The sequence below is a fragment of the Bidens hawaiensis genome, unplaced genomic scaffold (genome assembly GCF_021521415.1).
Source record: "Bidens hawaiensis isolate Kalapana, Puna unplaced genomic scaffold, B.hawaiensis_p1.1 tig00016475_1, whole genome shotgun sequence".
In the NCBI taxonomy this organism is placed as follows: Eukaryota; Viridiplantae; Streptophyta; class Magnoliopsida; order Asterales; family Asteraceae; genus Bidens; species Bidens hawaiensis.
In genome coordinates, this window is record NW_027492515.1 from 51,355 (window position 1) to 77,798 (window position 26,444).

At 34.1% G+C, this 26,444-nt stretch overlaps 4 protein-coding genes across 4 annotated transcripts; all 4 read right to left on the reverse strand.

Moving 5' to 3' along the window:
• Window positions 1-1,734: 1,734 nt before the first annotated feature.
• LOC143551629 (replication protein A 70 kDa DNA-binding subunit C-like) lies at window positions 1,735-4,434 on the reverse strand. Its single transcript, XM_077042022.1, has 11 exons — window positions 4,282-4,434; window positions 3,951-4,239; window positions 3,761-3,860; window positions 3,557-3,681; window positions 3,406-3,490; window positions 2,979-3,111; window positions 2,689-2,900; window positions 2,488-2,608; window positions 2,203-2,382; window positions 2,049-2,117; window positions 1,735-1,956 (listed from the first exon to the last, which is right to left on the reverse strand). The coding sequence occupies exons 1-11, from the start codon at window positions 4,432-4,434 to the stop codon at window positions 1,735-1,737; spliced, it is 1,689 nt and encodes a 562-aa protein (XP_076898137.1).
• Window positions 4,435-9,691: 5,257 nt separating this feature from the next.
• LOC143551623 (thioredoxin-like protein YLS8) lies at window positions 9,692-12,030 on the reverse strand. Its single transcript, XM_077042018.1, has 2 exons — window positions 11,866-12,030; window positions 9,692-10,201 (listed from the first exon to the last, which is right to left on the reverse strand). Exons 1-2 carry the CDS (start codon window positions 11,983-11,985, stop codon window positions 9,893-9,895), a joined length of 429 nt encoding a protein of 142 aa, XP_076898133.1. The 5' UTR covers window positions 11,986-12,030; the 3' UTR covers window positions 9,692-9,892.
• A 1,137-nt stretch (window positions 12,031-13,167) lies between these two features.
• LOC143551622 (nucleosome assembly protein 1;2-like) lies at window positions 13,168-16,711 on the reverse strand. The gene is made up of 12 exons (XM_077042017.1): window positions 16,595-16,711; window positions 16,459-16,502; window positions 16,272-16,367; window positions 15,431-15,523; window positions 15,180-15,258; window positions 15,042-15,103; window positions 14,749-14,933; window positions 14,474-14,651; window positions 14,346-14,389; window positions 14,039-14,231; window positions 13,475-13,489; window positions 13,168-13,395 (listed from the first exon to the last, which is right to left on the reverse strand). The coding sequence occupies exons 1-12, from the start codon at window positions 16,662-16,664 to the stop codon at window positions 13,330-13,332; spliced, it is 1,125 nt and encodes a 374-aa protein (XP_076898132.1). The 5' UTR covers window positions 16,665-16,711; the 3' UTR covers window positions 13,168-13,329.
• A 3,982-nt stretch (window positions 16,712-20,693) lies between these two features.
• On the reverse strand, window positions 20,694-25,696 carry LOC143551630 (uncharacterized). Its single transcript, XM_077042023.1, has 5 exons — window positions 25,587-25,696; window positions 24,232-24,384; window positions 23,121-23,383; window positions 21,999-23,041; window positions 20,694-21,917 (listed from the first exon to the last, which is right to left on the reverse strand). The coding sequence occupies exons 2-5, from the start codon at window positions 24,369-24,371 to the stop codon at window positions 20,694-20,696; spliced, it is 2,670 nt and encodes an 889-aa protein (XP_076898138.1). The 5' UTR covers window positions 24,372-24,384; window positions 25,587-25,696.
• Window positions 25,697-26,444: the final 748 nt, after the last annotated feature.

Below are 26,444 nucleotides of genomic sequence, written 5' to 3' on the forward strand. Positions count from 1 at the left end.
GGACTTAAATATTTCCTCTTCTAATTTAGGTCTAGAGTGTTATTTGTGCAAAAACACTACGCACACGAGATATGTAGGAATGCGTGTTTGTTTTATAACTTTTATTTTTAGATATCAGATATATGATCAAAGAAAAGAAATAGAATATTATTATTAACATGTATCAATTAGAAAAAATATAATAAAATTCTAATTTGTCTTGTAACATATTAAATTTGTTATGTGAAATTGCATATATTTATAGGATTATTCGTCCGAATAGACTCACATCATTAACCACTTACAACGATGAAAAGTTATCACAACTCTAAATGCCTAACAAATAATTATATGCATATATACGACAACTGAATATAGTTGTTTTTGAAGCATAACGTAGTGTTATAATGGTCTATGGTGTGCCCTTGATTGGTGTAAAAGCCAAGAAAATAAGAGCAACCAAGATTACAACCGGAATCAAGAGGAGCAGTTGCGGTGGCAATACCAACGGTAGAACAACCAACATGAATGCCTAACTTATTTAATGTATAAAGTATTTATTATGAAATATAACATTTTACTAAATAAAAATAAAAGAGTAATGAATTAGTTACTTGAATGACGAACTTTGGTGTAGTACTATGATAAAATATCACACCCGGTAGAGAAGAGCTTTGTGGAACACTCTGTGTAGAGAAAAGCTTTGTGGAACACTTTGTTTATTAAAGAATATAAAGCAAGGGCAAACAGTTTACATATATATGCTATTTAAAGTTAAAATTAGTTAGGTAAACTTTTCCATATAGGCTTACGTTAGGTAACAAAATTATTTGATATGACAAACATATTCTTTTATGTTAACAAAAATAGATTAAATTTAAAAGTTAAAAATCAATCTATGCCCATGATTTACGTTAGTAAATTTTGTCCTTAATTGAAACAATTATAAATTGGGGTAAATATATATTTATATAAGTCAAAAGTTAACATAGATAATGGATTGAGCATAAACCAGTCAACCTAAAAAAGTATATATTTAAAATAAATTTACCTAATTAAAGAATTATTGAATGGGCGTATATTAGTCCGAATCTTTAGCTGCAGGAGTATTGAATTTTCGTCATCATAAATTTAAATTTAATGTCTATACGAAAAAAATTCTGTATTATATTGTTTTTGAATGTCTATTTTTTTTTTAAGTTTTTCGTGTCTCATGTTATAAAAAAAATTCTCTTTTTAAAAGTCCAGACTTAACAGAGTAATTTGATTGAGCATAAAAATAGAATTTTTGTCATCATAAATATAAATTTGATGACTTCAATGAAAAAGTAATATCCATGTATGTAGTTTTTTGTAGAAATATAAATTTTGTTAAAGTTTTTCGTATTTTATCTTAATTTTGCATGTAGGTACTTTAAAGTCATACATATACCTACTAATGTAGAATTGTATTTTAATGAAAAAATTAATTAATAGTAATTGAAATATTTTTTGTAGTAATTATACTTTAAGGAAGTGAAATATTATTTGTCTATAATATTAATTTGAAGTTTTGCAAAACATATGTACCACATAAAAACATAGCAATAATCAATCATAAAATTTTATCAAAAAAAGGAATCTCCATGTAGTCAAACAAAAAGAAAAATCCCCAACACAATCAAAACAGAAAATATAAAGAAACATAGTCTCAGCAAACCACGCAAAAAAAGACAATAAAAAGGAAAGTTTTTTAAATTAAATAGGAACCGACTACTACTTCTCGGTTTTAGGAATCAACAGCGTCTCATTCCAATTTGCATCACGCAAATCCTTTGTGTGAATCTTCTGTTGTTTAGTTGATGACAGAGCGGATGACTCAACAACGTCGTATACAACTTCAAGATTACGCTTCAAATCAACACTGGCAGCCGTGCCCATACTTTCATTGCTATTGGAAATCGGGGTCCCATTGTCAGCGGTACATGAAATAGAATCCTATATAATAAAAAAAGTAAGGAATTATAAGTTCAATATAGTTAGTTTGATTTAAGTAGATAGCGAAAACATAAGTAAAAATAGTAGATAACCTTCAAAGAAACATCCGTCTGTAATGGCAACTCTGAGTTACTTGGGTTCACCGAATCAGAATCTTCAACCTTCATTTTGTATGTAAACTCACATGCTTTACATGTACAGTTTTGACCGGTTTATTATATATAAATGAAGAAATTAACAAATTACCTGATTATTATAGAAATTCTTTTCGAGCTTTGAAATAATGTTTAGATCTTCAGTCAGTTTTGTAATGGAAAAATACTCAGCATTGTTATCAAGATTATAGTTCTTGATCTCGATCCTAAAGGCGAACTTTCTTTCTAATAAAACGTTGAAGGCAGCAGGAAGAGTTAAAAATTCAGCCGACTGTGAAAAGCATCAAATGTTTTAATTTCAAATATAAAAAGTTATAGAATTTCACTATTATAGTAATGTTATTATAAAACGATTCAAAAAAGACAAAAAGTTTACTTGTTCCTGTTCGTCCAGCACGTCTTTAGCAATTCGTCCTATAAGCTTGTTAGCCTCCCGCTCAAACATTGTAAGAGTCACAGTCCCTGTGCAATCCTGGACTCGTATGGGGATCTTGTATCTTAAAAATATGATTAAAATAAATTAAAAAGATAAAGCATGGTTAATATTGTAAAAAAAAAAGTTAAAAGATTTGAGAACCTAATCATAGGAGATGATACAATAGTCTGAGTGCAATTGTCATTGAGACATTTGTACTGCTTCGCCACTTCAAAATCGGCTGGATTCTCTCCCTTATCAATTCTGACGGTTGTGGTTTCAACTCCATTTTTACATAAATCACAACTACGATAATTCCATGATTTCTCAATGCATAGAGCTTTGATCTTACCAACAACAATAAGGGATTTAACCTATCCAGAAATAAGAGAATTTTAATAATGATGTTTCAATGAATCTAAAAACAAAAAATTTAAAAAACAATGACATACCTCTTTGATTTCGTTAATTTCACGAATGTTGATGAAATCAATATCATTAAGAAATTCGTCTTCCAGTGACGAGACCATAGAGGTACCAACGGACCGATGAGAGGATGTTTCTTCACCAATGTTAGACAGGAAACTGGTGTGATGAAACATTATTTGTTATAATGAGTAGGTAACTTTTAATAAAAAAAATCAAGACTTGTGGATGGTCTATTTTCATGTGTTACCGTGTTTTGATAATAGCTTTTATCAAAACAGAATCAATTTTTAAATAATACTATTACAATTGTACGATCACAAATTTGGTATGGAAGAATGGGCTGTACAGATTATATTTTTAAATTATAGCATTACAATAATAGTATTACCTTTAGAAAGTAAAGGTAAATATAAATGGTAATTATTTTAAACATATATAATAACAATGTACCTTTTCTTAAATTCTAGGATTTCATCAATTGGTGAATTTATAAACAACCGCGTCGCATCATAAACATTAGAAACAGTCCTGTTATCTGTAATAACATAAATTCGTTAGTTATTTAAAGTACAATGAAATAATGACATGATTTTTTACTTACGTCCGTATATATGCAGATTTCCGAATTGAAGAATTAGGAAAACATGAGCCTGTTGCTTATTTTGCATGTAGTTCAACATTTGCTGACAATATTCCTCCCACAAGGTTAATATGATGTGTCTACCTCTGTAAGATTGTTGATATGGATAACATAAATACAGTTAAGTGCAAATGAATAAAAAAAAGTAAAATTTGAGTTGCTTACTCCAGATCTTCTAATTTGATCTCCATCTTGATTGCTTCTTTGCCACCTCTTACCGGTTTCTTCTCCACCTCATAGCATTTGTAAACATATCCAATAATATCTAGTGTGAAATAAAGTTAGAGCGTTAAGAGTTTTAATGTGTGTTAAACAATTAAGAGTAAATAATAAATAAAATAATACGGTATCTAACCGAGTCTAGTGTACTGAGGTAGAGGGTCTTTTAAAATGGAACCATTGGTGAATTCAAAACCATACTTGGAGCCTTTGAAGGTGGTGCATTTTTTTAGGTCTGTTTGCCAACGGAAAGAAATTTTCTGGCCATTGTCCACATGCTTGATTTTTACGTCATTGTCGGCCAGTGTGGGCCTAAAAATGAAGTAGCACTCATTCTCTCGGAGATGTTCTTCAAACTTAGGAAAGTAAGTTTTGAACACGCTTGCTGCATCTTTGTTCCCTGAAAATTTATGTAGTTGAGAGTGCTGAATATTATAAAAAGAAAAAAAAATTTGGTAAATATTTACCTCCTCATCCATTATAATCATTTCAATCGACCAAATTTCGTTAGGGTTCTTGTTGTTTGGTTTTCTCCATAGTCTAACAATTCGAACTTTGATTGTATAGTTTGTCTTGGTAGCATCAAGTTCCCTAAGTTTGATCAAATTTTTTGGCTCCATGTTTCTGTGTATTAGAGACATTGTTAAAAAAAGGTGTTGTATTTCGTAAGTAATAAGATATAACAAACTATATAAATTAAAGGGAGAGAACAATTGAATTACAATGGCAGTTAGATCGACTTCGATGGTGATGAGGGTGGATTGTTATTAAAGAATATATAGCAAATGCAAACAGAATAATTTGATATATATGGCAAACATATTATTTTTATGTTAACAAAAATAGAAGAAAAATAAAAGTTAATAACCAATCTGGGGCCTTGATTTTCGTTAGTTATTATTTTCCGTAATTAAAAGTATTAGAAATGTGTTAAATACAAAGCATAGTCAAACAGAATATTTTCATATATATGCCAAACAGTTTACATATATATGTTATTTAAAGTTGAAATTAGTTAGTTAAACGTTTTCATATAGGCTTACGTAAGGTATCAAAATTATTCTGTCACATGATTTTATTTAGTTATTCCTTTTATGTTAACAAAAATACATTAAATTTAAAAGTTATAAATTAATCAGTGCCCATGATTTACGTTAGTAAATTTTGACCTTAATTAAAGCAATTATAAATTGGGGTAAATATATATTTATATAAGTCAAAAGTTAACATAGATAATGGATTGAGCATAAATCAGTCAACCTAAAAAATTATATATTTAATATAAATTTACCTAATTAAAGAATTATTGAATGAGCGTATATTAGTCCGAATTTTAAGCTGCATAAGTATTCAATTTTCGTCATGATTAATATAAATTTAATGTCTTTACGAAAAAAAATGTGTATTATAATTTATTTGAATGTCTATTTTTTTTATAAATTTTTCGTATCTCATGTTACAAAAAAAGATTCTCTTTTTAAAAGTCCAAACTTAACATAGTAATTTGATTGAGCATAAATTAATCAAGTTAACAAATTGTATATATAAAATAAATTTAACGAACAACGAATGTATTCAAGTTGATGACAGAGTAATATAACTTGATCTAACTTAATTATATAAATAACTAACGAACACCGAAGATGACGCTTATTAATCAATTAATGCCTAAGTAGATAATGAAGTCGATTTAGTGTTTATATAAATAATTAAAGAACACCAAATCAAATGAGAAAGCAACTATAACATACCGGCGGTCCGAACCTGCTGCTGCAACACCGGAGAAGTGGAATCGATTAATGCCTAAATACATAATGAAATCAATTTAGTGTTTATATAAATAATTAACGAAGACCGAATCAAATGAGAAAGCAACAACTATAACATACCGGCGGTCCGAACATGCTGCTGCAACACCGGAGAAGTGGAATCGATTAATGCCTAAATACATAATCAAATCAATTTAGGGTTTATATTAATAGTTAAAGAACAACGAATCAAATCAGAAAGCAAAAACTATAGCATACAGGCGGTGGCGGTGGCTGGTGCGGTGGCGGTGGCGGGTGCTGCAACAGAATAATATATAAAATAACTTGATCTAACTTAATTATATAAATAACTAACGAACACCGAAGATGACGCTTATTAATCAATTAATGCCTAAGTACATAATGAAATCGATTTAGTGTTTGTATAAATAATTAACGAACACCAAATCAAATGAGAAAACAACTATAACATACCGGCGGTCCGAACATGCTGCTGCAACATCGGAGAAGTGGAATCGATTAATGCCTAAATACATAATGAAATCAGTTTAGTGTTTATATAAAATAAATTTAATGAACAGCGAATGTAATCGAGTTGATGACAGAGTAATATAACTTGATCTAACTTAATTATATAAATAACTAACGAACACCGAAGATGACGCTTATTAATCAATTAATGCCTAAGTACATAATGAAGTCGATTTAGTGTTTATATAAATAATTAACGAACACTAAATCAAATGAGAAAGCAACTATAACATACCGGCGGTCCGAACATGCTGCTGCAACACCGGAGAAGTGGAATCGATTAATGCCTAAATACATAATCAAATCGATTTAGGGTTTATATTAATAGTTAAAGAACAACAAATCAAATCAGAAAGCAAAAACTATAGCATACTGGCGGTGGCGGTGGCTGGTGCAGTGGAGGTGGTGGGTGCTGCAACAGAGTAATATATAAAATAACTTGATCTAACTTAATTATATAAGTAACTAACGAACACCGAAAATGATGCTTATTAATCAATTAATGCCTAAGTACATAATGAAATCGATTTAGTGTTCGTATAAATAATTAACGAACACCAAATCAAATGAGAAAGCAACTATAACATACCGGCGGTCCGAACATGCTGCTGCAACACCGGAGAAGTGGAATCGATTAATGCCTAAATACATAATGAAATCAGTTTAGTGTTTATATAAAATAAATTTAACGAACAGCGAATGTAATCGAGTTGATGACAGAGTAATATAACTTGATCTAACTTAATTATATAAATAACTAACAAACACCGAAGATGACGCTTATTAATCAATTAATGCCTAAGTACATAATGAAGTTGATTTAGTGTTTGTATAAATAATTAACGAACACCAAATCAAATGAGAAAGCAACTATAACATACCGGCGGTCCGAACATGCTGTTGCAACACCGGAGAAGTGGAATCGATTAATGCCTAAATACATAATGAAATCAGTTTAGTGTTTATATAAAATAAATTTAACGAACATCGAATGTAATCGAGTTGATGACAGAGTAATATAACTTGATCTAACTTAATTATATAAATAACTAACGAACACCGAAGATGACGCTTATTAATCAATTAATGCCTAAGTACATAATGAAGTCGATTTAGTGTTTATATAAATAATTAACGAACACCAAATCAAATGAGAAAGCAACTATAACATACCAGCGGTCCGAACATGCTGCTGCAACACCGGAGAAGTGGAATCGATGAATGCCTAAATACATAATCAAATCGATTTAGGGTTTATATTAATAGTTAAAGAACAACGAATCAAATCAGAAAGCAAAAACTATAGCATACCGGCGGTCCGAACATGCTGCTGCAACACCGGAGAAGTGGAATCGATTAATGCCTAAATACATAATGAAATCAGTTTAGTGTTTATATAAAATAAATTTAACGAACAGCGAATGTAATCAAGTTGATGACAGAGTAATATAACTTGATCTAACTTAATTATATAAATAACTAACGAACACCGAAGATGACGCTTATTAATCAATTAATGCCTAAGTACATAATGAAGTCGATTTAGTGTTTCTATAAATAATTAACGTACACCAAATCAAATGAGAAAGCAACTATAATATACCGGCGGTCCGAACATGCTGCTGCAACACCGGAGAAGTGGAATTGATTAATGCCTAAATACATAATGAAATCAATTTAGTGTTTATATAAATAATTAACGAAGACCGAATCAAATGAGAAAGCAACAACTATAACATACCGGCGGTCTGAACATGCTGCTGCAACACCAGAGAAGTGGAATCGATTAATGCCTAAATACATAATCAAATCGATTTAGGGTTTATATTAATAGTTAAAGAACAACGAATCAAATCAGAAAGCAAAAACTATAGCATACCGGCGGTCCGAACATGCTGCTGCAACACCGGAGAAGTGGAATCGATTAATGCCTAAATACATAATCAAATCGATTTAAGGTTTATATTAATAGTTAAAGAACAACGAATCAAATCAGAAAGCAAAAACTATAGCATACCGGCGGTGGCGGTGGCTGGTGCGGTGGCGGTGGCGGGTGCTGCAACACCGGAGAAGTGGAATCCGGTGAGAAAACGGGGTTGGCGATGGCGGTGGCGGGTGTGGGTGCGGCTGCAACACAGGAGAGGAGACGAACGGAGATGAAGGCATTCTACAGCCTGATTACACCACTGAGGAGGACATGAAGGATGAATTAGGGTTTGTTTGAAAGATCTGGTGGTAACAATTAGAATCGGGCCGGGTTAATGGTTTCTAAATGGATTGTGGACATAGGCGGGAATGGATGAGTGAGGGTGGGCTAAATGAATGACATGTGGCTAGAGGAAAGCTTTATTTATTTAATTGTATAGATTATATTGGCATAGGTTATTCCAAACCATATAGGTTACTTGGACACAAGGTGGTGCGTCTATACGGCTCGCTCGTATAATAGATGCATAAATTTGTTATTTTGTGGCGGAGAGTATTAGATGTTTTGAAGTCTATACGAGGGCTACATGGCCTATATGAGCTGAAAAAACCGTTATCATGTCATCTCTGTACATTAGTCAGTCATGTGAGGACACCGAGAGGAAGGGGGTGTTTGAATATAACGACCCTTTATATTTCACCCTTCAACTTATATGAAAATTTCAAATCTATCCTTGTTATAAGATGGCACATCAATGAACGCTCGATAATATAGATATCAAGAAAGATTTTGTAATATTTACTTTTATTTTCCATATAGTTTATCTCCGTTTAATTTTAGATTATATAACCTTTTGAATATTCAAACCGGTTGTTATGAAGATTAATGCCTCATGAGTCGAATTATACTAGTTTCTTACTCATAAATTTCAAAGGTGATTGAATGCGGCCTATTCTTGTATCTCCACTTGGTTTAAAAATTGACGCCAAGTGTTCATTGATATTTTATTATATTCTAATATTGAGATGAGATTTGACTCTACACAGAGAGTTATTGTTTCTTTCAAATTGGGCTTAGATGACCTATACTCGCTTAAATGATTGTAACCCAAGGTCTCACTTTCCACGTATGCTTAGAATGATGATACAACCTATAAAGTTAGAATATTGTCAATTTCATAATTCTCTCATGTTTATATTTATATTTTAAAGTAGAGTAGCTCTTGATTAAATAATAAAAAAAATAATTGAATGGTATCTTCCAAAGTGTTACCATGTATATTGAGCGAAATACTGACATGGTGTACGGGTTAACGGATCCATTTGTTTACGTTTCGTCTCATTTTAATGTATACGCGTGTTTTGACGTTAAATATTATGTTATGTTCGGTTTAACGGTCCCACAGATCCATTTGTTTTACGTTTCGTCCTCATTTTAACGTATATGCGTGTTCTAACGTTAAACATTATCTTATGTCGGTTTAACAGTCCCGTGCAACGCGCGGGTCTAAAATACTAGTTTAGTATATACTTGTTTTCTTTTAATAATGGCAAGTAGAGTGCAAAGCTCTGAAACCAGACTAAACCCATACTGAAGTTAGAACTGGTTTCAGTTTGATTCATTGGTTTCAACGGTCTGTAGTCATAATCATAATCGTCCGAACAACTTATCAAGTTTCACATCAAATCAAGTAATTGGATGCACAAGATGATTAAGCAACGTTGTTAAACCTCAAAAGATAGTTTTCAAAAGACGACAATCACACCAATATTATAACAATTCAAAGGCCACAATCGGTTTAAGTCTTTCAAAACACAGTTCAAATACACAGAAGCTCTGATCTGAATGAGTTTAGTAGCGGTACTTGGTGGAGTAATCTTTGGGAGCAATGACCAAACCACGGCCCTTGCGGGCCCCACGGTAGACGGTCTCAACAATGTCTATGAACTCTTGTTTGTCCTTCATGGCCCAGTTGATCTTATTGTTGTTACCAGTGCCAAGATCAATCATGATATGTTTGTTCCTGAAAAAGAACATTACAGTTGAGGGGTCGTACAGTTCATACATGGTATTGAAGTCGGGTACTTCTGTGATGTCCACCAAGTATATTACAGCAAAGTTTTTTATAGTCTCTGCAACTGAAGAAAGCACTTCATCCATCTGCAAGTTAGATTAATACATAAACAAAAACTGCATATTGATTGTGCAAATAGTTAAATAGCTACGCCATGCTTTGACTCAGCACAGTTGGTATTGTGGTTCATTTATACACATACGAATTGGTTATATAAATTAACTTTTAAATGCTTGATAAGTTGCGTAAAGAAAAGGAGTCAAATACAACTAGATAATCAAACAAAAGTGAAGAGTTGTACATTGCAGCCCAAACCGTGAAAATATGATTTCTCCTTGTTCAGAATTGCTTAAATCAGAACCATAAATTTATATCTTTAAACAGTAAAGGTATGTTTGCAAACCATAAAACTAAGAACTTTGACAGAACTTTCATATTCAAATTCAATGCTAAGGTGTGTGTAGTGTATAATTTAAGTAAAACACTCAAACAAGCTAAGAAGGAAGGTTAGAGCCTCAAGATGGATGACTCAACATGAATGTTTAAACTTGTATTAAGGTTTATAATAGCACCATTCCATTCTGGATGCATGGTTTCATTAAATTCAGGTACTTAAACAATAACAAATGTAATCATATACTAAGGAAACTCATTTGGTACCAGTGGCGAAGCTTGGACTAAGACACCCGGGGGGGGGGGGGGGGGGGGGGCAGACTCAAAATGTATAAAAAAATCCACAAACGATGGGGAGCCGGACTCAAATTTTCGGCCGAAAACGCCTAAATTTACACTACGCATAAAAAAATTTGGGCAAAAACGAGTAAATTTACACTACTACGCGAAAAAACCGGGGGGCCGGGGGTAAGCTTCGCCAGTGTTTGGTACTACACAATTACACAAACTTAACTTGAAAACCAATCCCTTGACCTTGACTCTCCATTAGATACTTATCACAATTACTAGATGCAAGCAGCATAAGGTCTCTATGAATCACAATCTACCCTTAAACTAACTTCTATACTACAATAAACAATGCTAATTAGGGCTGTTCAAAAAGTTTGCGGCTCGCTCGAAAAAAGCTCGATTCAAAATGAGCCGGCTTTGCTCGGTTTTGGGTCTGCTCGGCTCGTTAACTCAGCTCGTTTAGATTAACCCCTAAATTTTAATATCTATATATAATAATAGCATACCAAAAAAAGAAAAAATAAAAATAATGCATATGTTATGTCACTCGATCTTTAAAACATTATGAAAAAAGAACAAAAATAAGATTATATTTTTGTATTTTATATATAAAATCTGTAAAAATAAATAAATAAATTTTTTTTATAAAAAGTTAAGGGGGCTCGAGCTTGATTTTTCAGCTCGATAAAGTAAACAGGTCGAGCTCGAACCAGCTCGTTTAAGTTCGAGCTCGAGCGCACCCTGGCTCGGCTCGATTACAGCTCTAAATTGCTAATATACAGTGTAATCACAATTACAATCCAATTTGCACCAAGAAAAATGCTCTCCTTCTATATAATATCAATTACTAAATTATATACTGCAATTCACCTAAGCTATAGGCATCCCCAATTTCAAAATTAGGGCACCACAGATATAACAGTCCATAATAACCTACAAGCTGCAATTGAAATAGAAGCAAGCAGTAACATAATAATAATAATAATAATAATAATAATAATAATAATAATAATAATAATAATAATAATAATAATAATAATAATAATAATAATAATTAGGTTATAACCTGCATACACGTTTCGTCCCAATCATGACCGAAGCGGATAACGACGAGACGCTCTTCCTCGGCGAGAATCGCCTGATCGACGGCCCAGCCGGAGTGCAAATGCGGTAGCAAGTACGACATCTTCTTTCTTTCACGCTGTGTGTGTGTGTGATTGTTTACAAAGCTATGGATCTCGAGCTTTGTAAATGACGGTGCTTAGGGTTGAAACACGTTTATTGACAAAGTTACGATTAGTTGTGGTTTGGGTTTTAACCGGTGTTTGCTAGGCTTCAGTTTGGTTAATGGTTTGGGATCGGTTTTGTTGAAGAAAATTACAAATCGGTTTATACATAATCGGTTTCAAACATGTTCGGTTTCGGTTTGATTTTCGGGTTGGTTTGGTTAACCTGTTTATTTGCCCACCTCTACTTTGGGGTGAGGCTGATATCCATAACCAAAATTGATTTGGTTATTTCGGTTACTATGTCGGTTCAGTTAATAACCAAAACCAAACTTGGGCTAAAATTTTAAACTGAACATAATGAGCCAATCACCTTTTTGCGTTATTTAAAATACATTAAATGGATATGAAATATAAAATAAATGAAATAAATGTATAAATGTTAGAAATATATGAAATATGAATGGTTTAGTTTAAAAAAACAAAAGCGTAATCGGTTTTCTGTTAATTTGGTTTTTGGCTAATTCTCCGGTTCAATTTCGATTAACAATTTGGTTTTTTATCACCCCGAGACTCATTGATCAACACCTCTGTCATATTTGTGTTATACGGTTGCTTAAAAGGTTAAATGTAAAGGCAAATGGTAACTTGCTGTTTAACAACCCACTTACATGGTTATACGGTCGTTTAAATAATGAAACTTATTTGCTTGTATATCGCTTAACTGGAATGACCAAAATCTAAACGGTTTCTGAAAGTTGAAACAATTCATGTGATGGAGACACCGTGCGTGCACATGTAGAGTGCACAACTAAAAAGTGATGCGAGTATAAAACATGTGAAGATCATTTTAGAGGCTTTTGTGTAGCTCGGTACTACTACTCTGTCTCTATCATCCTCTTATGTTTACCAGGGTGGACCGCCCTTTGAGTACCCACGCATACTACTTATGTTAAACAATTTATTCAAAGTGGATTCACCATCTGGTTGGGCCATACGTAATGGTTAACTCATGCTAAACACTTCTACACCTGCAATTCTCTCGCTTCTAAAGGCGAATAAGCCATATGACAAAAATGGTCTGTCATTAATAAAAATTTGATGCACCAGTTTGGTAAAAATGGCATGACCATAACATAACATACAAAACTAAAACCATAAATATATTTCATAAGTTGTGTTTCTAGAGTTCCACAAAAGCTAGACATCTCAACCGACAAATATATAATAATCAAAAAACAGAGAAAATAAAACCACCCAAAACACCACCACCAATAGAGCACCAAGTCTGTGCACCCTGAAACCTACTGCTGCTTGCACTCGGGTGGCCGCTCACCCTGTTCACCACCAGCATGAACTATACCACCCTTCTGCAGTTGACAAAAACATAATCAGTTTATGTATACTTTTTAAAAATAAAAACAAAAATAATCAGGGTCGTTATATCACCTTTTGTCCGGAAGACTGCAAACCATTACATGAAACAAAACCAAAAGAATAATGAATTAGCATATTTCCATATCAACAAAGACACAAAAGAAACTCGGTGCATAAACTATTTTGTAAGTCAAATAATTAACTTCGGGTTTAAAACGCAAATTAATGACCAGCTTAATATACTTTCTCCTTTTAATTTAGATAATTTGCTGATGTGCTACTTGGTTAATACCAAGTCAGCATCGCATCATATACAACATATGCTAACAATGAATCAATGATCATTTAGAAATAAAATTAAAAAAAATAGTTTGTTCATAACTCATAAGATTAAAATATGTTTATCTTTCAAAACTTATACTTAAGAAACAAATATCGTATGCCACATTAGACACCACAGAACATCTAAATGCCTACAGAACATCTAAAATCAATATAAATGTTACTTGGTGATTGGTCGCTAAAAAATATAACATGTAGCGCAGTTAACATATTGTGCTTGACTAAAGTTTGGTTAAATTAGGAAAACATGTAAAGTTTGACCTATAATCTAATAAAACATTGAGAAAATTGTACCTTCTTGCTCTTGCCCTTGGTCTCCTCTTCGTCTTCATCATCGTCATCATCCTCATCTTCATCATCCTCGTCATCTTCATCATCATCAATGTCTTCATCATCATCTTCAATGCCTTCAAACTCATCCTCTTCTGCAGCTTCACCCGTGAACCAAGAGACAGCATGAGGGATTATTTTATCCCGGATGGTTGAACTGAGTAAAATAAGCATGTCAAGTTTAATTTAACTATTGACTTTCAAATTACCATTTAATGAAATAATTAACAATAATATAAAATATATAAATAAATAAAAGTGTAAAACTCACCCAATGTCATAGTCTTGTTCCATTTGATTCTGAAGTTCTTCAGCCTACCAAGGCAAATAATTTCAGCAAATATTGTAACATGGATTTAATCAATAATTTCAAATGACCACATTAGATTAAAATTTTACCTGCTCTTCGTCAATGTCTTCCTCATCATCTGGCACTTGTGGAGGGTTAAAGAAATTGAAAAAACTTTCACAGTTTTCTGTTTTGGTTATAGGCTTGGCATTCTTTGATCCCTTTTTCGGCTTCTTTTTCAGTATCTTCTGTGTCAAGCATTTCCCAGGTAACCATTCAATTTCAGTCCTGCAAAATGCAATAAAAATATAAAATGATATATAACAAGAAACTAAAAAGAAACATAGCCGAAATTGTATACAGAAATAAGAATGTAATGAGTTACCCTATGGCCTTTTCCAAAATAGGCTCGTCATCATCAATCATATGATATGTTTTGGTCAAAACAGAGTTCTTAAAAAAAGGATTGGTGTCAAAGAAGAACTCAAGCTTAAAACCCTTGGGATCATCTATGCGACACCACTTAATATCCTTCAGATATTTGAGAGCTTCTTCATCTCTTTCTGAAATCTGATGATAATGTGCAAAAGTCAAAAAACAGTGCAAAACAAAACATAAGGCCACCGCTTTTTTGAAAAATTATTTAATAGCGGTATAAGTTATTAACACAGTTTATACCTCCTCAGCCAAAATTTCATTATTCTTCATTGCATTTAACCAGAAACTTGGCACACCTTTTTCTGCAAGAGAAAGTTTGCAGGAGTTACATTTACTTAACATAAACAATAAAGGTAAAAAATTCAAGAATTTCGTTACCTTCACTTTCTTTATCATCTGCATCCATTGCAGTGTCATTAGCTCCATCAACTTCAACGCCATACACTATATCATATCTCTGCAGTTTCAAAACATGGTTAAGTACACTTGTTTATATAAAAATAAGTTAATACTGTTTTGATTCTTTTGGTATTTGAATTCTATCCTCAAAAAGAAAGCATGCTGATTTCAACAACATGTAGAATGGGGTCTCAGTAATATTACAAAATGTCAAAATCGTTAATACACACCTTTGAATATAATGGAGCGTATAGTTTCTGGTATTTTGCTTCCAGGGCTGCTCTTTCTTCAAAAAACTTGGCCTCAAGCTCATCATGTTCGCTCTATACATAAATAGAGCAGTAGCATTAGCATTGTCATAAAGAATATACACATTTATAGATGACCATATAAATACCATCCTATTGACATAAAAATCAACAAGCATGCATTTGTACAATAATCAAGAACAGACTACAGCCTAACCCTTCAAATTTTGTCAGCCTAATTCTTTACTTACTGGTTTCTTCAAAGTAAACGTTAACCTTGACAAGATAACATCCATATTCCATACAAACAAATAACATTTTAACTATACATGTAACACAAATAATCACATCAACATAAAAAAAAATAAGAAACAATTACAAGTAAAAACAACTAATAACTGTTAGATGAGAAACTTAAAACAATAAACATCTCAAAACAAGTACCTCGTAGTGTTGCATAAGCATCTCAATTTACTGAATCGCTCACCGTTAGCCAATACCTAAACTCTACCAAACACTTTCCATGTTCATAATAACATCAGTAAAACCTACTTCTCATCACCGAAGTCTCGTTTATCTCTCACCAACCCCTAGTGAGTCCACTCAAATCAATTGCCCAAGATAAAGTTTCTACACAGAACTCAAATCATATTACACATTCTCAATTAGCAGGCATTCAACTTCAGGCAAACAATCCTCAAAACCAGTTATAACAAGTATCCAACAATCCAAACTAATTATAACAAGTTAAACCAATAATCAGCTTCCAAACACTGAAATTACACTTCCTGAATTAGCAGACACAAAACAAATCCATTTTTACCTGAATTTCTCTTAAAACCTCAACTCGCTTCCTAACCGCCGGACTCAAACTCTCGAGAACATCCGTGTGGTGCCCCGCAAGGTTCTGAAGCTTATCCTGCAAACAAAACACCAAAACCCTAACTTAAATCCAACACAATACCAAAACTAATTAACTATAAATCACAATAATAATAATAATAAACAACCTTTAGTGCGTTTACAAGGCCAGCACGATCCTCAGCACTGAGAGCTGAAACAATAACCAAACGAAACAGAGTTTTAAATTAAGCTGACGTGGCAGTAAATTAATTAGGGTTTTGAGATAAGATGTGAATAACGTACCTGCGGCGGCGGCCGGAAGAGAGGCGCTGAGATCGGAGACGTCGAACTGTTCCTTCTTGTTGTTTCCCATGGCGGACGGCTGAGTGAAACCCTAACGAGTGTTGATGACGAATGAAGAAGGTTGAAGTGAAAGATAATGGAATGAATGAATATTGTTATTATTATTAGGGTTTATGTAGTCATCAGGTTTATTATATTAACCAACCACTTGAGCTGTTGGTGGCTGGCTGGCTGGCGCGTAGAGGTTTGTTTGTAAATTGTGAGACCTGGAACTTGGGCTGGTTTCACGTTTGGGCTTGTGTACAAATCGGGGTTGTTTAATACCCGGTTTGAATAATCGGGTTTGGCCATATTTAGGTTGAGTTCGGGCCTGGATATTGTATCTAAAAATCATACCATATGCACCGGCCACCGAGTTCAAGTCAGATGTAGAACATGCTATTAAAAAAATTTGTATTTGAACATCCTATTTTTGGATATTAAAAAAACTTTTTTGGGTTTTTTAAGGTGACGCACTTTTTGGGTACTTTTTAGGTATTTTTCGAGTATTTGAGAAGCCCGGTTTCGGGGATTGGAAAAATCCGGTTCCCAGGTATGGAGCCGGTTTCGGTTATCGGGTTACAAATCGGGTCCGGTTTCAGGTACGAGTTTTGGTACTGAAATGCATACCCTATCCGTACCCTGATAGTAGGGTTGAGTACGGGTTCGGATAGTAAACACCCAAGAATAAAAAAAAACCCGGTTCTGGGTTTTTTCCGGGTCCGGTTTCGGCTTCGGGTTTTTTGTGCGCATCTAATTAGAGGTGCAAAACTCAGGGTTTTTTTAGAAACTAGTTTCGGGTATGTTCCGAATTTTGATCATTTTGTCCGCTTTTATCAGTTTTTGCCAGATCGGGACCACGTTTTGACTAGGCAGAGATGGAAACGGTCCCGAGTTCAGTTACAGTTTCTCTGAGAAACTGGATCTTCGTTTGTACCCACGAGTCGGGTAGGATTGGTCAGGTACATCGGGTCGGGTACGAAAACGACTATAGAAGTTTATTAAATTGAAATTACACCATTGATTACATTCAACATCATGGCACTTAGATCTATTCTTAGATCCACTAGAAACTTAGTATCTAGACCTTTTCAACAATTTTATAAATAATCTTATAAAATGGAAAGGTATGCATAGGAGGTATTGATGTCAAATACATGCCATATTGACATTGCGTAGATGAGTAACTCGAGTGGCACTTGTGCATAGAGATGTTAAAAAAAAATCTGAATTGTACACCTCTACTTGTGAATAAAAGATGGAAGAAAAGGGGCATAATGATGTATAGTGTGTTGTAAGCGTTAACGAGTAATTTTGTATCCACTCATGGACCATTGGTTAATAGTTTTTCTTAATATTAACTTCTCTCTAAATTCGAAGTGGCAATCATTACAACTCACATCTCTTAAATACATGGTAATTAGGGCTGGCAATTTATACACGAGACACGAATACACGACACGTACCTACACGACTTTAACAGGTAACGGTAAGGCCTTAACAGGTTTCGTGTACTAAACAGGTAGACACGAATTTACCTGTTAATTTTCGTGTCTAAACAGATAAAATACCTGTTTACCTGTAAGTATCTGGTTAGATTTTTATAATTAAATATATATATAATATTATAATTATAAACTATTATTATCCATTTATCCCCAAACCCTAACTCCCGTTTCCACTTTCACTTTTCCACTTTCACGTTTCCAAACCCTAACTCACTTCTCCATCGCCGCCACCACCTCTCCGCCCAAACCTCTCTTCGCCCGCCGCCCTTCTCCGTTGATTCCTCTGCCACCACTTCTCAGCCAGCACCACTTCCTCACCGGACTTTCTCAGTTTCTCCTCTCCATTGTCAGAGTCGCCGCCGCCCGCCGGTGCTTCCTTCTACTTAGTAATGTTGCTTGATAAAACTATATGAATATGCCCAATTGTCCATATGATTAATATGACTAATTGACTATACTTATTTTGTGTGTAGGTTTGATTGTTTGCTTGCTTGGAATTGAAGATTTGAGAAGAAAGACCAATTGTAGCTTGGAAGTTTGGAACTTGATGTTGTTTGATTAGAATTCGGATGCTTTATTTTAAGACTTTTATGAACTTTCAACGACTTTTGTTTGCTTGTTATTGTTTGCTTCTATGGTTTTTTGTCTTAAAATTGTTAAGGATCATGGATTTATGTTTTATTTTAAGACTTTTATGAACTTTTGACGACTTTTATTTCCCTAAACAGGTTGTCAAATATGTGTTACTAAACAGCTCTTATCGTGTATTACAGGTATTAACAGGTTCGTGTTTAGGATACAGGTACACGAAAAGTTTTCGTGTCGTGTACAGGTATACCCATTTCGTGTTCGTGTCTTATCGTGTATGGTTATACACGATATGCCAGCCCTAATAGTAATAATCGATTCATTTATTTAGCATGCTACAGACATTGAAAAAGCACGTGTATGTTTTGACCTGACAAAGTGAATGGTGACCAAAGTGTAACGACTCATTTTATGCTATATTTTATAAACGTTTGAATATTTTTGTTATTATCTACCTGTGACGTGAAACTAAGCGTGGTAAAATAAAGGGAAAATTCCCAAAATAAGCATTTATGAAAACAAATTTCAAATTTTAGGTACCATTTGCAAAAAATTCCAGAAATAGGTATAATAACTAGTCGTGGCGATTAGTTTGTAGAACCAATTAAAACCTACCGCGTGTCCTTAAACTAACCGTAACGAACACGTTCACTAATCATTTACTCTTCACGACTAAATAAGTTTCATGCCTCGCAATCAAAGCCCGCGAGTAATTCATAAGTCCTTTAGTCGCGACGACTAGTTTACCCGGTTAACATTCCCTACACGAGTAGTTTATTAGTAGTTAACTTGTTGCGACTAGTTTAACCTTATAATCTACTCGTCGCGGCTAAAGGAATGATGAATTACTCGTGGGCGTTGATTAAGAGGCATGAAACTTATTTAGTCGTGACGAGTAAATGATTAGTGAACGCGCTCTTTACAGTTAGTGTAAGGGCACATGGCAAGTTTTAATTGGTTTCTACAAGCTACTCGTCACGACTAGTTTATAATACCTATTTCTGAAATTTTTTGCAAATGATACCTAAAACTTGAAATTTGTTTTCATAAAATATTCCTTAAAATAAACCTTCGGGTTCGGGTAAAATAAATGTTTGCTTTTCTTTACTTTTTTTATTTGAAGAGTTTTCGCGTTGCAACTTTTCTTAACTTTTTTATTTTCGTTCTGTTTTCTTAGATACCCGAAACCCGATTAACCCAACCTGAAAAAACCCGACCCAAATTTATTAACCAGAACCCGAAAAAACCGTGAGAGATTTGGGTTGGTTTCGGGTCTAAATTAAAACTTTGAAGCCCAAATAACCTGACCCGAGAAACCCGATACACCATGTCATATAAAGCAAATGCTTTCACTCTAAAAATCACAAATAAAATACAAATAAAATAAGCAGATGGCATAATCAACTTATTGAAAACAATATATTTTTACCCTAAGGTGTGAACTTGTAAACTTGAATCAGATTAAAATCAACACTTTCAAACACCATAAAGTATGCAGATGACTACCAGCAATTGTATCATCCAAACACTTACCGCGTATCTGCTTAAAACTCACCGTAAACAGATAAGCTGTTCTATGAATTCGTTACTCATAGAACGATATATTTTTAAAAAACCGGTTGGCTGTAACATTATCAAGTTTCATTATAACAAAGCATAAACAGAGCAATATCTCAAATTCCAAGCCATGAGTATTATAAAACAACAGACAACATTGTCTAAAAAAACCAAAAACCATAATTCATGTCTAAAAAGATAAAACACCTCTATAAGCTATAACATAAATATTTCCAGCTGACAGAATATACTAATAAGCAAAACCATACCTGTCTCTGATAACGGCGATCATAACTCGACTTACTTTAGTTAAAAACTTTAAAGATGCATTAGCAAGATTATCCACTTTTACTTATTATTGATATCATCAGTAACATTATCCCAAAAACAGATGCAAGACGCAGGCTTCACGGCTTCCTTTTGACTATTTGACCACGAGAACTCCCCCCCTTACGAACCAGATCCTCAGCGTTTATCATCCATGGGTTGTCTGGTCCGGGCGAACTGATATCTGCGGGGTTCTGGTTCATCACGCAGATATCAGTTTGGACCGGGTCAGGCCTCGGTCCAACTGTTCGGTTACCCGCCTGCCAAGGGAAAGGAAACACAAAGGAATCCACAGGCTGGAAAACGCCAGAAGCCAACGGCGCACCTCTTGGCCTCACCACGGGCTGACTAGAGGAGGTCAAATTAGCATTTTGAACGGGTCGAAAACCGCTAGTATGCGAGGTTCCAATTGGATTGACGAACGAGCTAGTTCTTTCAGTCACGATTGAGCCGCCATGACTAAAGGAAGAAGAATTCGGTCTCGGTTTCGGTTTTGTTACGCTTGTTTGACCGGTCAAACTGAAAGGTTGATGACTTACCTTCCCTGCATCCATTAAAGTTAGCAGCTGCATTGCGGGTATGGCTTCATTTGAATACGAAGAATCAAACGAACGCATAAGGTTTCGGTTCACATCTAAAGATTCAAAATTGTTTTGCTCGTCCGCCACAAGATTTAGATCCAAATTCATCATGTTCTTTCCCTTATCTTTTTCCGAGTATTTTGCATACGGTTGACCAAACGGCATACCGCCTGCTTCATGCTGACGCATACCGCTGTAGTACTTATTAAAACCTTCAAGTACCTGCATATTAGTCGGATTATAAAGATGAGTTTGAGGCGTTTTACTGTTCCCATTCGACACATAATGATAACGCGAATCATAATCATAATCATAATCATAGCGTCTCTGAGGCCCCACGTCCGACATCCACACACCATTAAACGGCTTCTTCTGATTCGTTGTGAAATTCGAAATCCGATCTTGATGGAAGAATCCACCAGGTGGACTTCTCATGGGACTCACGTTCTCACCCGGTCTTATCATGTTGAGATATTCAGGATGTGACAATCTCATCTGTTCATTCATAGGTTTGTGAAAACCGGATATTATCCCGTTATTGTTAGCTTCAGATAAACTCCTCTCATACTGATTTTTCGCCATAAGCTCGATAACTTCCCGTTCATCCGACCTCCCGATTGAAAACATATTTTCTTGTCTTTGATTATTATTATTATTAGGCCTTGTGAAGTCAGAGTACCCTCCAACTCCTGTATTGTTCCTCTTGTATGGATCAGAAAAATCCTATAAAATAACAACAAACACGAGATTAATCACATAACAACATATTAATAACGTTAAGCGCAAAATTAAATATAGCAGTACCAGTTTCTGATGCCCTGAGCAACCGCCATATGAAACTGGTCTTTCTAACAACCTCATCGGATCTGGTTGAATCCTAGTTGGATAGTTACTCATTTCCGCCGAGAAAAAACCAGGCTTTCTACTGAAATCTTGGTTAGACAGTTGATTCAGAGCGGACAGTTGAGACTGAATGTTGGATTGCGGGTCATAATTTAGAGAAAGATCGAGCCCAAGCCCAGTACCTGCCCGACTACCATCCTGCATCCTCCTTGAATCCTCGACAAAAAACTTACTTTTAATCGGGTTGCTCGGTATCTTCTTTGAAGGGTGGACTCTCTTGTCTGACTTTAGTGAATTCATGAAGTTCGGGTACGGTTCTGCTCCTCTGCTTCTCGGCGCACTGTAAGTAGGAGGAACCCGGTTTTCGGTCCTTCCCATATCACTGAAGATTGACCGCCAAGCTGTCATTGGATCGCTTCCAATTCTACCTTGAATCGAACTCCTCTGCGCCCCGGTTTTGTTCCACTCGTATCTGTTAATACTTTCTTCAAACTCACGAACTCCTGGATTTCTAGAAGGTTCCGTCACGTTGGTTTCTGGAACCGCAATCGCCTTTGAAGACTTTGACCTTTTAGGATCATGACGATCATCATCATGATCGTGATCGTTATCATTGTCATGATCATGCAGCATTTTTCGTTTAATCCGAGGAGGTGATGAAGGCAAGTTGTCGTCCTTCTGTTGCTGATTTTCGGCATTACCACATAATAATTCCTTCAATAAACGGATTTTTCGAGTCTTTCGTTTTGGATGTCCGTTTTGGTAATCAATCTCTTGACCAGGCTCGAGGGGTTGACTTACGGTCTCGTTGACTATGCTTGTGTCTTGGGAATTCTCGTGATCCATCAACTCGTTGATCACCATTTTACCAGCAATATTAGTGTCGGTTATACAAAGTCTAGTTGGTTCTCGACGAACCATGGCTCGATCAGTCATTTCTTCAGAAGTTTGACTTTCATCAGCTTCTAAATCAACAACCATGGCATCATCAACAGCTTTACTACCTATAAAAAATAAAGAAACATTAATTATAAACGAAAATTGGTGAATTTAAAATCTTAAGACTTGTTCAAATGTAAATACCTGAAGTGCCCTCACCGAAAGGAACAATTGCTGCTCGGTAAATATCTTGTCGAGGACGCGGATTAGCAGAAGGTGAGAATGCATGGTGATCATCAACAGAGATTAATGCGGTCTCAGTTGAAGCATTTGCAGTTTCGTTATAATTCTGCAAACACTTTTCGCAACGCCAATATCTAAAGTTTGGGACTTCCATCGGTGGCAGCTCTTCGGTGAAAGATAACAAGTTTCTGTTACCATTGTCACGCATTCCAGCAGCATAGCCTCTGCATTGACCAAATATAAAGGTCAAATAGACGGTTAGATAATGCTATATATGCATGCTAAAGAAACGGATAATAGACAGCTGAATAGATAACAGATTAAGCCCGAAACTGAAAATAACTCAAAAAATAAGTAAATAACATATATGCTAATTGCAAAAGAATCAGATTAGTACCACAGACCGTAAGTATCATAGACAGCTTACTAGAGACACTTATAAAATAAAAGACTTGCAGGAAAAATGAGTATGAATTCACATCAAGCAAACATATTCAAATTGTAGATAAACAGACTAATATAACCAGCTAGCTAGTGATTGTGTGAAGACTATTTCTATCAACGATAGATAACAATGTCTAACATGCATAAAAAGGCATAAAAGAAAACATTTGTTATCAACATCTCGAAAAACATACGTGAATATTACACCTTAAAAGACATTACTTACAGCAGCCTTATAACTTGTTGATATTATAACTTCATTCACAATAAAATGTCTACTCAAGAAACCATTCAACTTTGTGCATATAACTAACAAGCTAGTGATTGTGGAAAACCATTTCTATCAATGTATAACGTACAAAATAAAGCATAAAAAGAAAGCATTTGTTATCAACATCTCTAAAAGCATGCCTTAGTATAACTTATAGCAGCCGTATAACTTGTTGATATTTTAATTCCATTCACAATAAAATGTCCTCTCAAGAAACCATTCAACCTTGTGCATGATCATGCGCTTAAACAAAGCAAATGCAACAATAAAGATTGTTAATCGAATATTAACAACCAACAATTTATCTACTTCATCCACTTCATAACACGTAACAAGAACCGAAACAGTAAACCTTACCGTATCGAAAAATGGCTACACTTTGAGTCATCAGCCTTCTCCTTCCTAATACCAAGTTTGATACATAAGGAATTGATCTTAACAGTTGAGTAGCTGGAGTTAAACGCTGGGACAATGCCCCTCTCGTCATTGCCGTTCATATTGAAAATATTGCTGTGACAAGAGAAACATATATGTTTAATTAAATGTTAACAAAAAATTATAATAAATATAAATCAAAATATAATAGCATATGATTACAAACAGTTTTGACTTAAATCTTTGACAAAAACATGCATGAAAAATTGCATTACAAAGGACCAGCCTAAAAAATCAGAAGTAAAACTAGAGCCACGCATATAGACACCATACTGTGGTCACAGCTAAATTTTACCATCAGTCACACATAGCATAGATATATAGGAACAAACAGATAAAAACTAATTAAAACACTGTGACATGACTGTTGGAAGACAATCAGAAGTAGATACCAAACTAAAAATCTAACCTTTTACAACTCAAGAAACATAAACTCATAAACTTAACACAAAAATCACATCATTATTCATCATACACTTCATGTACATATGTTTAAAGTAACTTCATAATATGCAAACTCAATGTGAACACACAAAGACATTAATGCAGAAATTATAAACAGTATCTTTAACATAATAAAACTCAGTTAATAGACTCAACTAAATTTCACTAAACTTGCTGCAAGAGAAGTGCATACACTATAGAAACAAAATTAATAATAATAATAATAATAATAATAATAATAATAATAATCCAGCTGATCCTATCACCTATAAAGCATACATTTTTTGTAACCCTATTAGATAAGGAAACTATAGCATAAAGATTGACAAATATTACCATAAAAATTTGTTTTTTAAATTATTAATCAAATAAATAAACATAAATATAAGCATAAACATAAACAAACCCTAGTAAATAGCAAGCTAGAAAAAAAGTCAACAAGTCAACCCAACAATTAGGGTTTTCTTTATACCCGGCCGCTCCCACTAAAAAAAGTAAATAAATAAAAAATAAAAAATAATAATAATAACAAAACCTGTACAGTTATCAAGAAACCCCAAATTCAAACCCATCCATCCAATTAACCCCAAATTTCACAACCGATTTAGGTTTACAACACACCAATCAAATCCATAAACATGTAAACAAGATTAATCAACACAAACCCATCATCATAAGCTGAACCCAGATCATAACGATATTAATAATAATAAACAAAAGCAAACCCAGATCTGAATCCAACCAGTTTCTTCATTACTCAACCAAAACGGATGAAACAACATCCACTAGATCAAGATTTGTATAAAGATTATAAAAATCGAAGCTTTACTTACAGATTTGAAATGGGTGTTGAGTAATTAGCCCGCGAATGCTCCGAAAACCCTAGTCGTCACACTTTAGGTTTCCACGAAATGTAGAGAGAGAAAGCATAAAATCAAGTGAGAGAAAATGAAAGTGTGTGTGTGGGTTTCTAGAGAGTAATAATAATAATAATATATATAAATATAAACAAATTGCCACGTCAGCATGTGTATATAGTGTGGTGGGTGGGTGTATGTATATGTTAAAACCCTAATTAAGTTCACGCGCACGCGACATGTTTTGTCATTGGTCTTGTCGGATGGTCCAAAAGAGCCCAGGCACTTATCCTTAATATGATTGGTGCGTGGGTCACACGTGCTCTTGAATGAGTGTGTAATGGTTGTAGACTTATAGGTTTTATTACTCTTTTTAATGTATTGATTGTGCAACAAATTTTCTTGTTTTAGATTTTTGGGAAGGGTAAAACCGGTATAATGGAGATTGGTAGGGGAAAGTATTAAGTGAATTAGGGTTTGATTATTGTGTTTACTATGTATTTTTTATTTAATTAATAAGTTGGTACATTTTTTTGCAAAAAATTAGAGATTGTAAATATGTAAATATATCAAGTATTACTTATTGATTGTAAAATGATACAATTATATTAAACTAATAAAACACATGTATAGTTGAAAATTTTTTATTAGTCCGTGCATTTCACGGTATTTAGAATGCGCGTGTGATAGTTATAGACTTCAACCGCTTTTAATTTTTTAGAGTTTTTGAAAGGTGGGCAGATCGGGTATAATGGAAAATTGTTAAAAGAATTGGGGTTGGATATTTGTTAAAAAAATGATTAGTTATTTAATCATTAATGCGTTGATACGTTT

Coding starts and splice junctions, on each gene's coding strand:
- LOC143551623 (XM_077042018.1), bottom strand. CDS start 11,985: ATGTCGTACTTGCTACCGCATTTGCACTCCGGCTGGGCCGTCGATCAG. Junction 10,202..11,865: donor GGGACGAAACGTGTATGCAG/GTTATAACCTAA, acceptor TCTAACTTGCAG/ATGGATGAAGTGCTTTCTTC.
- LOC143551630 (XM_077042023.1), bottom strand. CDS start 24,371: ATGAACGGCAATGACGAGAGGGGCATTGTCCCAGCGTTTAACTCCAGC. Junction 23,042..23,120: donor TTTCGGTGAGGGCACTTCAG/GTATTTACATTT, acceptor TATTTTTTATAG/GTAGTAAAGCTGTTGATGAT. Junction 21,918..21,998: donor GCTCAGGGCATCAGAAACTG/GTACTGCTATAT, acceptor GTTATTTTATAG/GATTTTTCTGATCCATACAA.
- LOC143551629 (XM_077042022.1), bottom strand. CDS start 4,434: ATGGAGCCAAAAAATTTGATCAAACTTAGGGAACTTGATGCTACCAAG. Junction 4,240..4,281: donor TGATTATAATGGATGAGGAG/GTAAATATTTAC, acceptor TATAATATTCAG/CACTCTCAACTACATAAATT. Junction 2,383..2,487: donor TGCTGGACGAACAGGAACAA/GTAAACTTTTTG, acceptor TGCTTTTCACAG/TCGGCTGAATTTTTAACTCT.
- LOC143551622 (XM_077042017.1), bottom strand. CDS start 16,664: ATGGGAAACAACAAGAAGGAACAGTTCGACGTCTCCGATCTCAGCGCC. Junction 14,390..14,473: donor AAGACATTGACGAAGAGCAG/GTAAAATTTTAA, acceptor TTGCCTTGGTAG/GCTGAAGAACTTCAGAATCA. Junction 14,232..14,345: donor GAACAAGACTATGACATTGG/GTGAGTTTTACA, acceptor TATTTTACTCAG/TTCAACCATCCGGGATAAAA.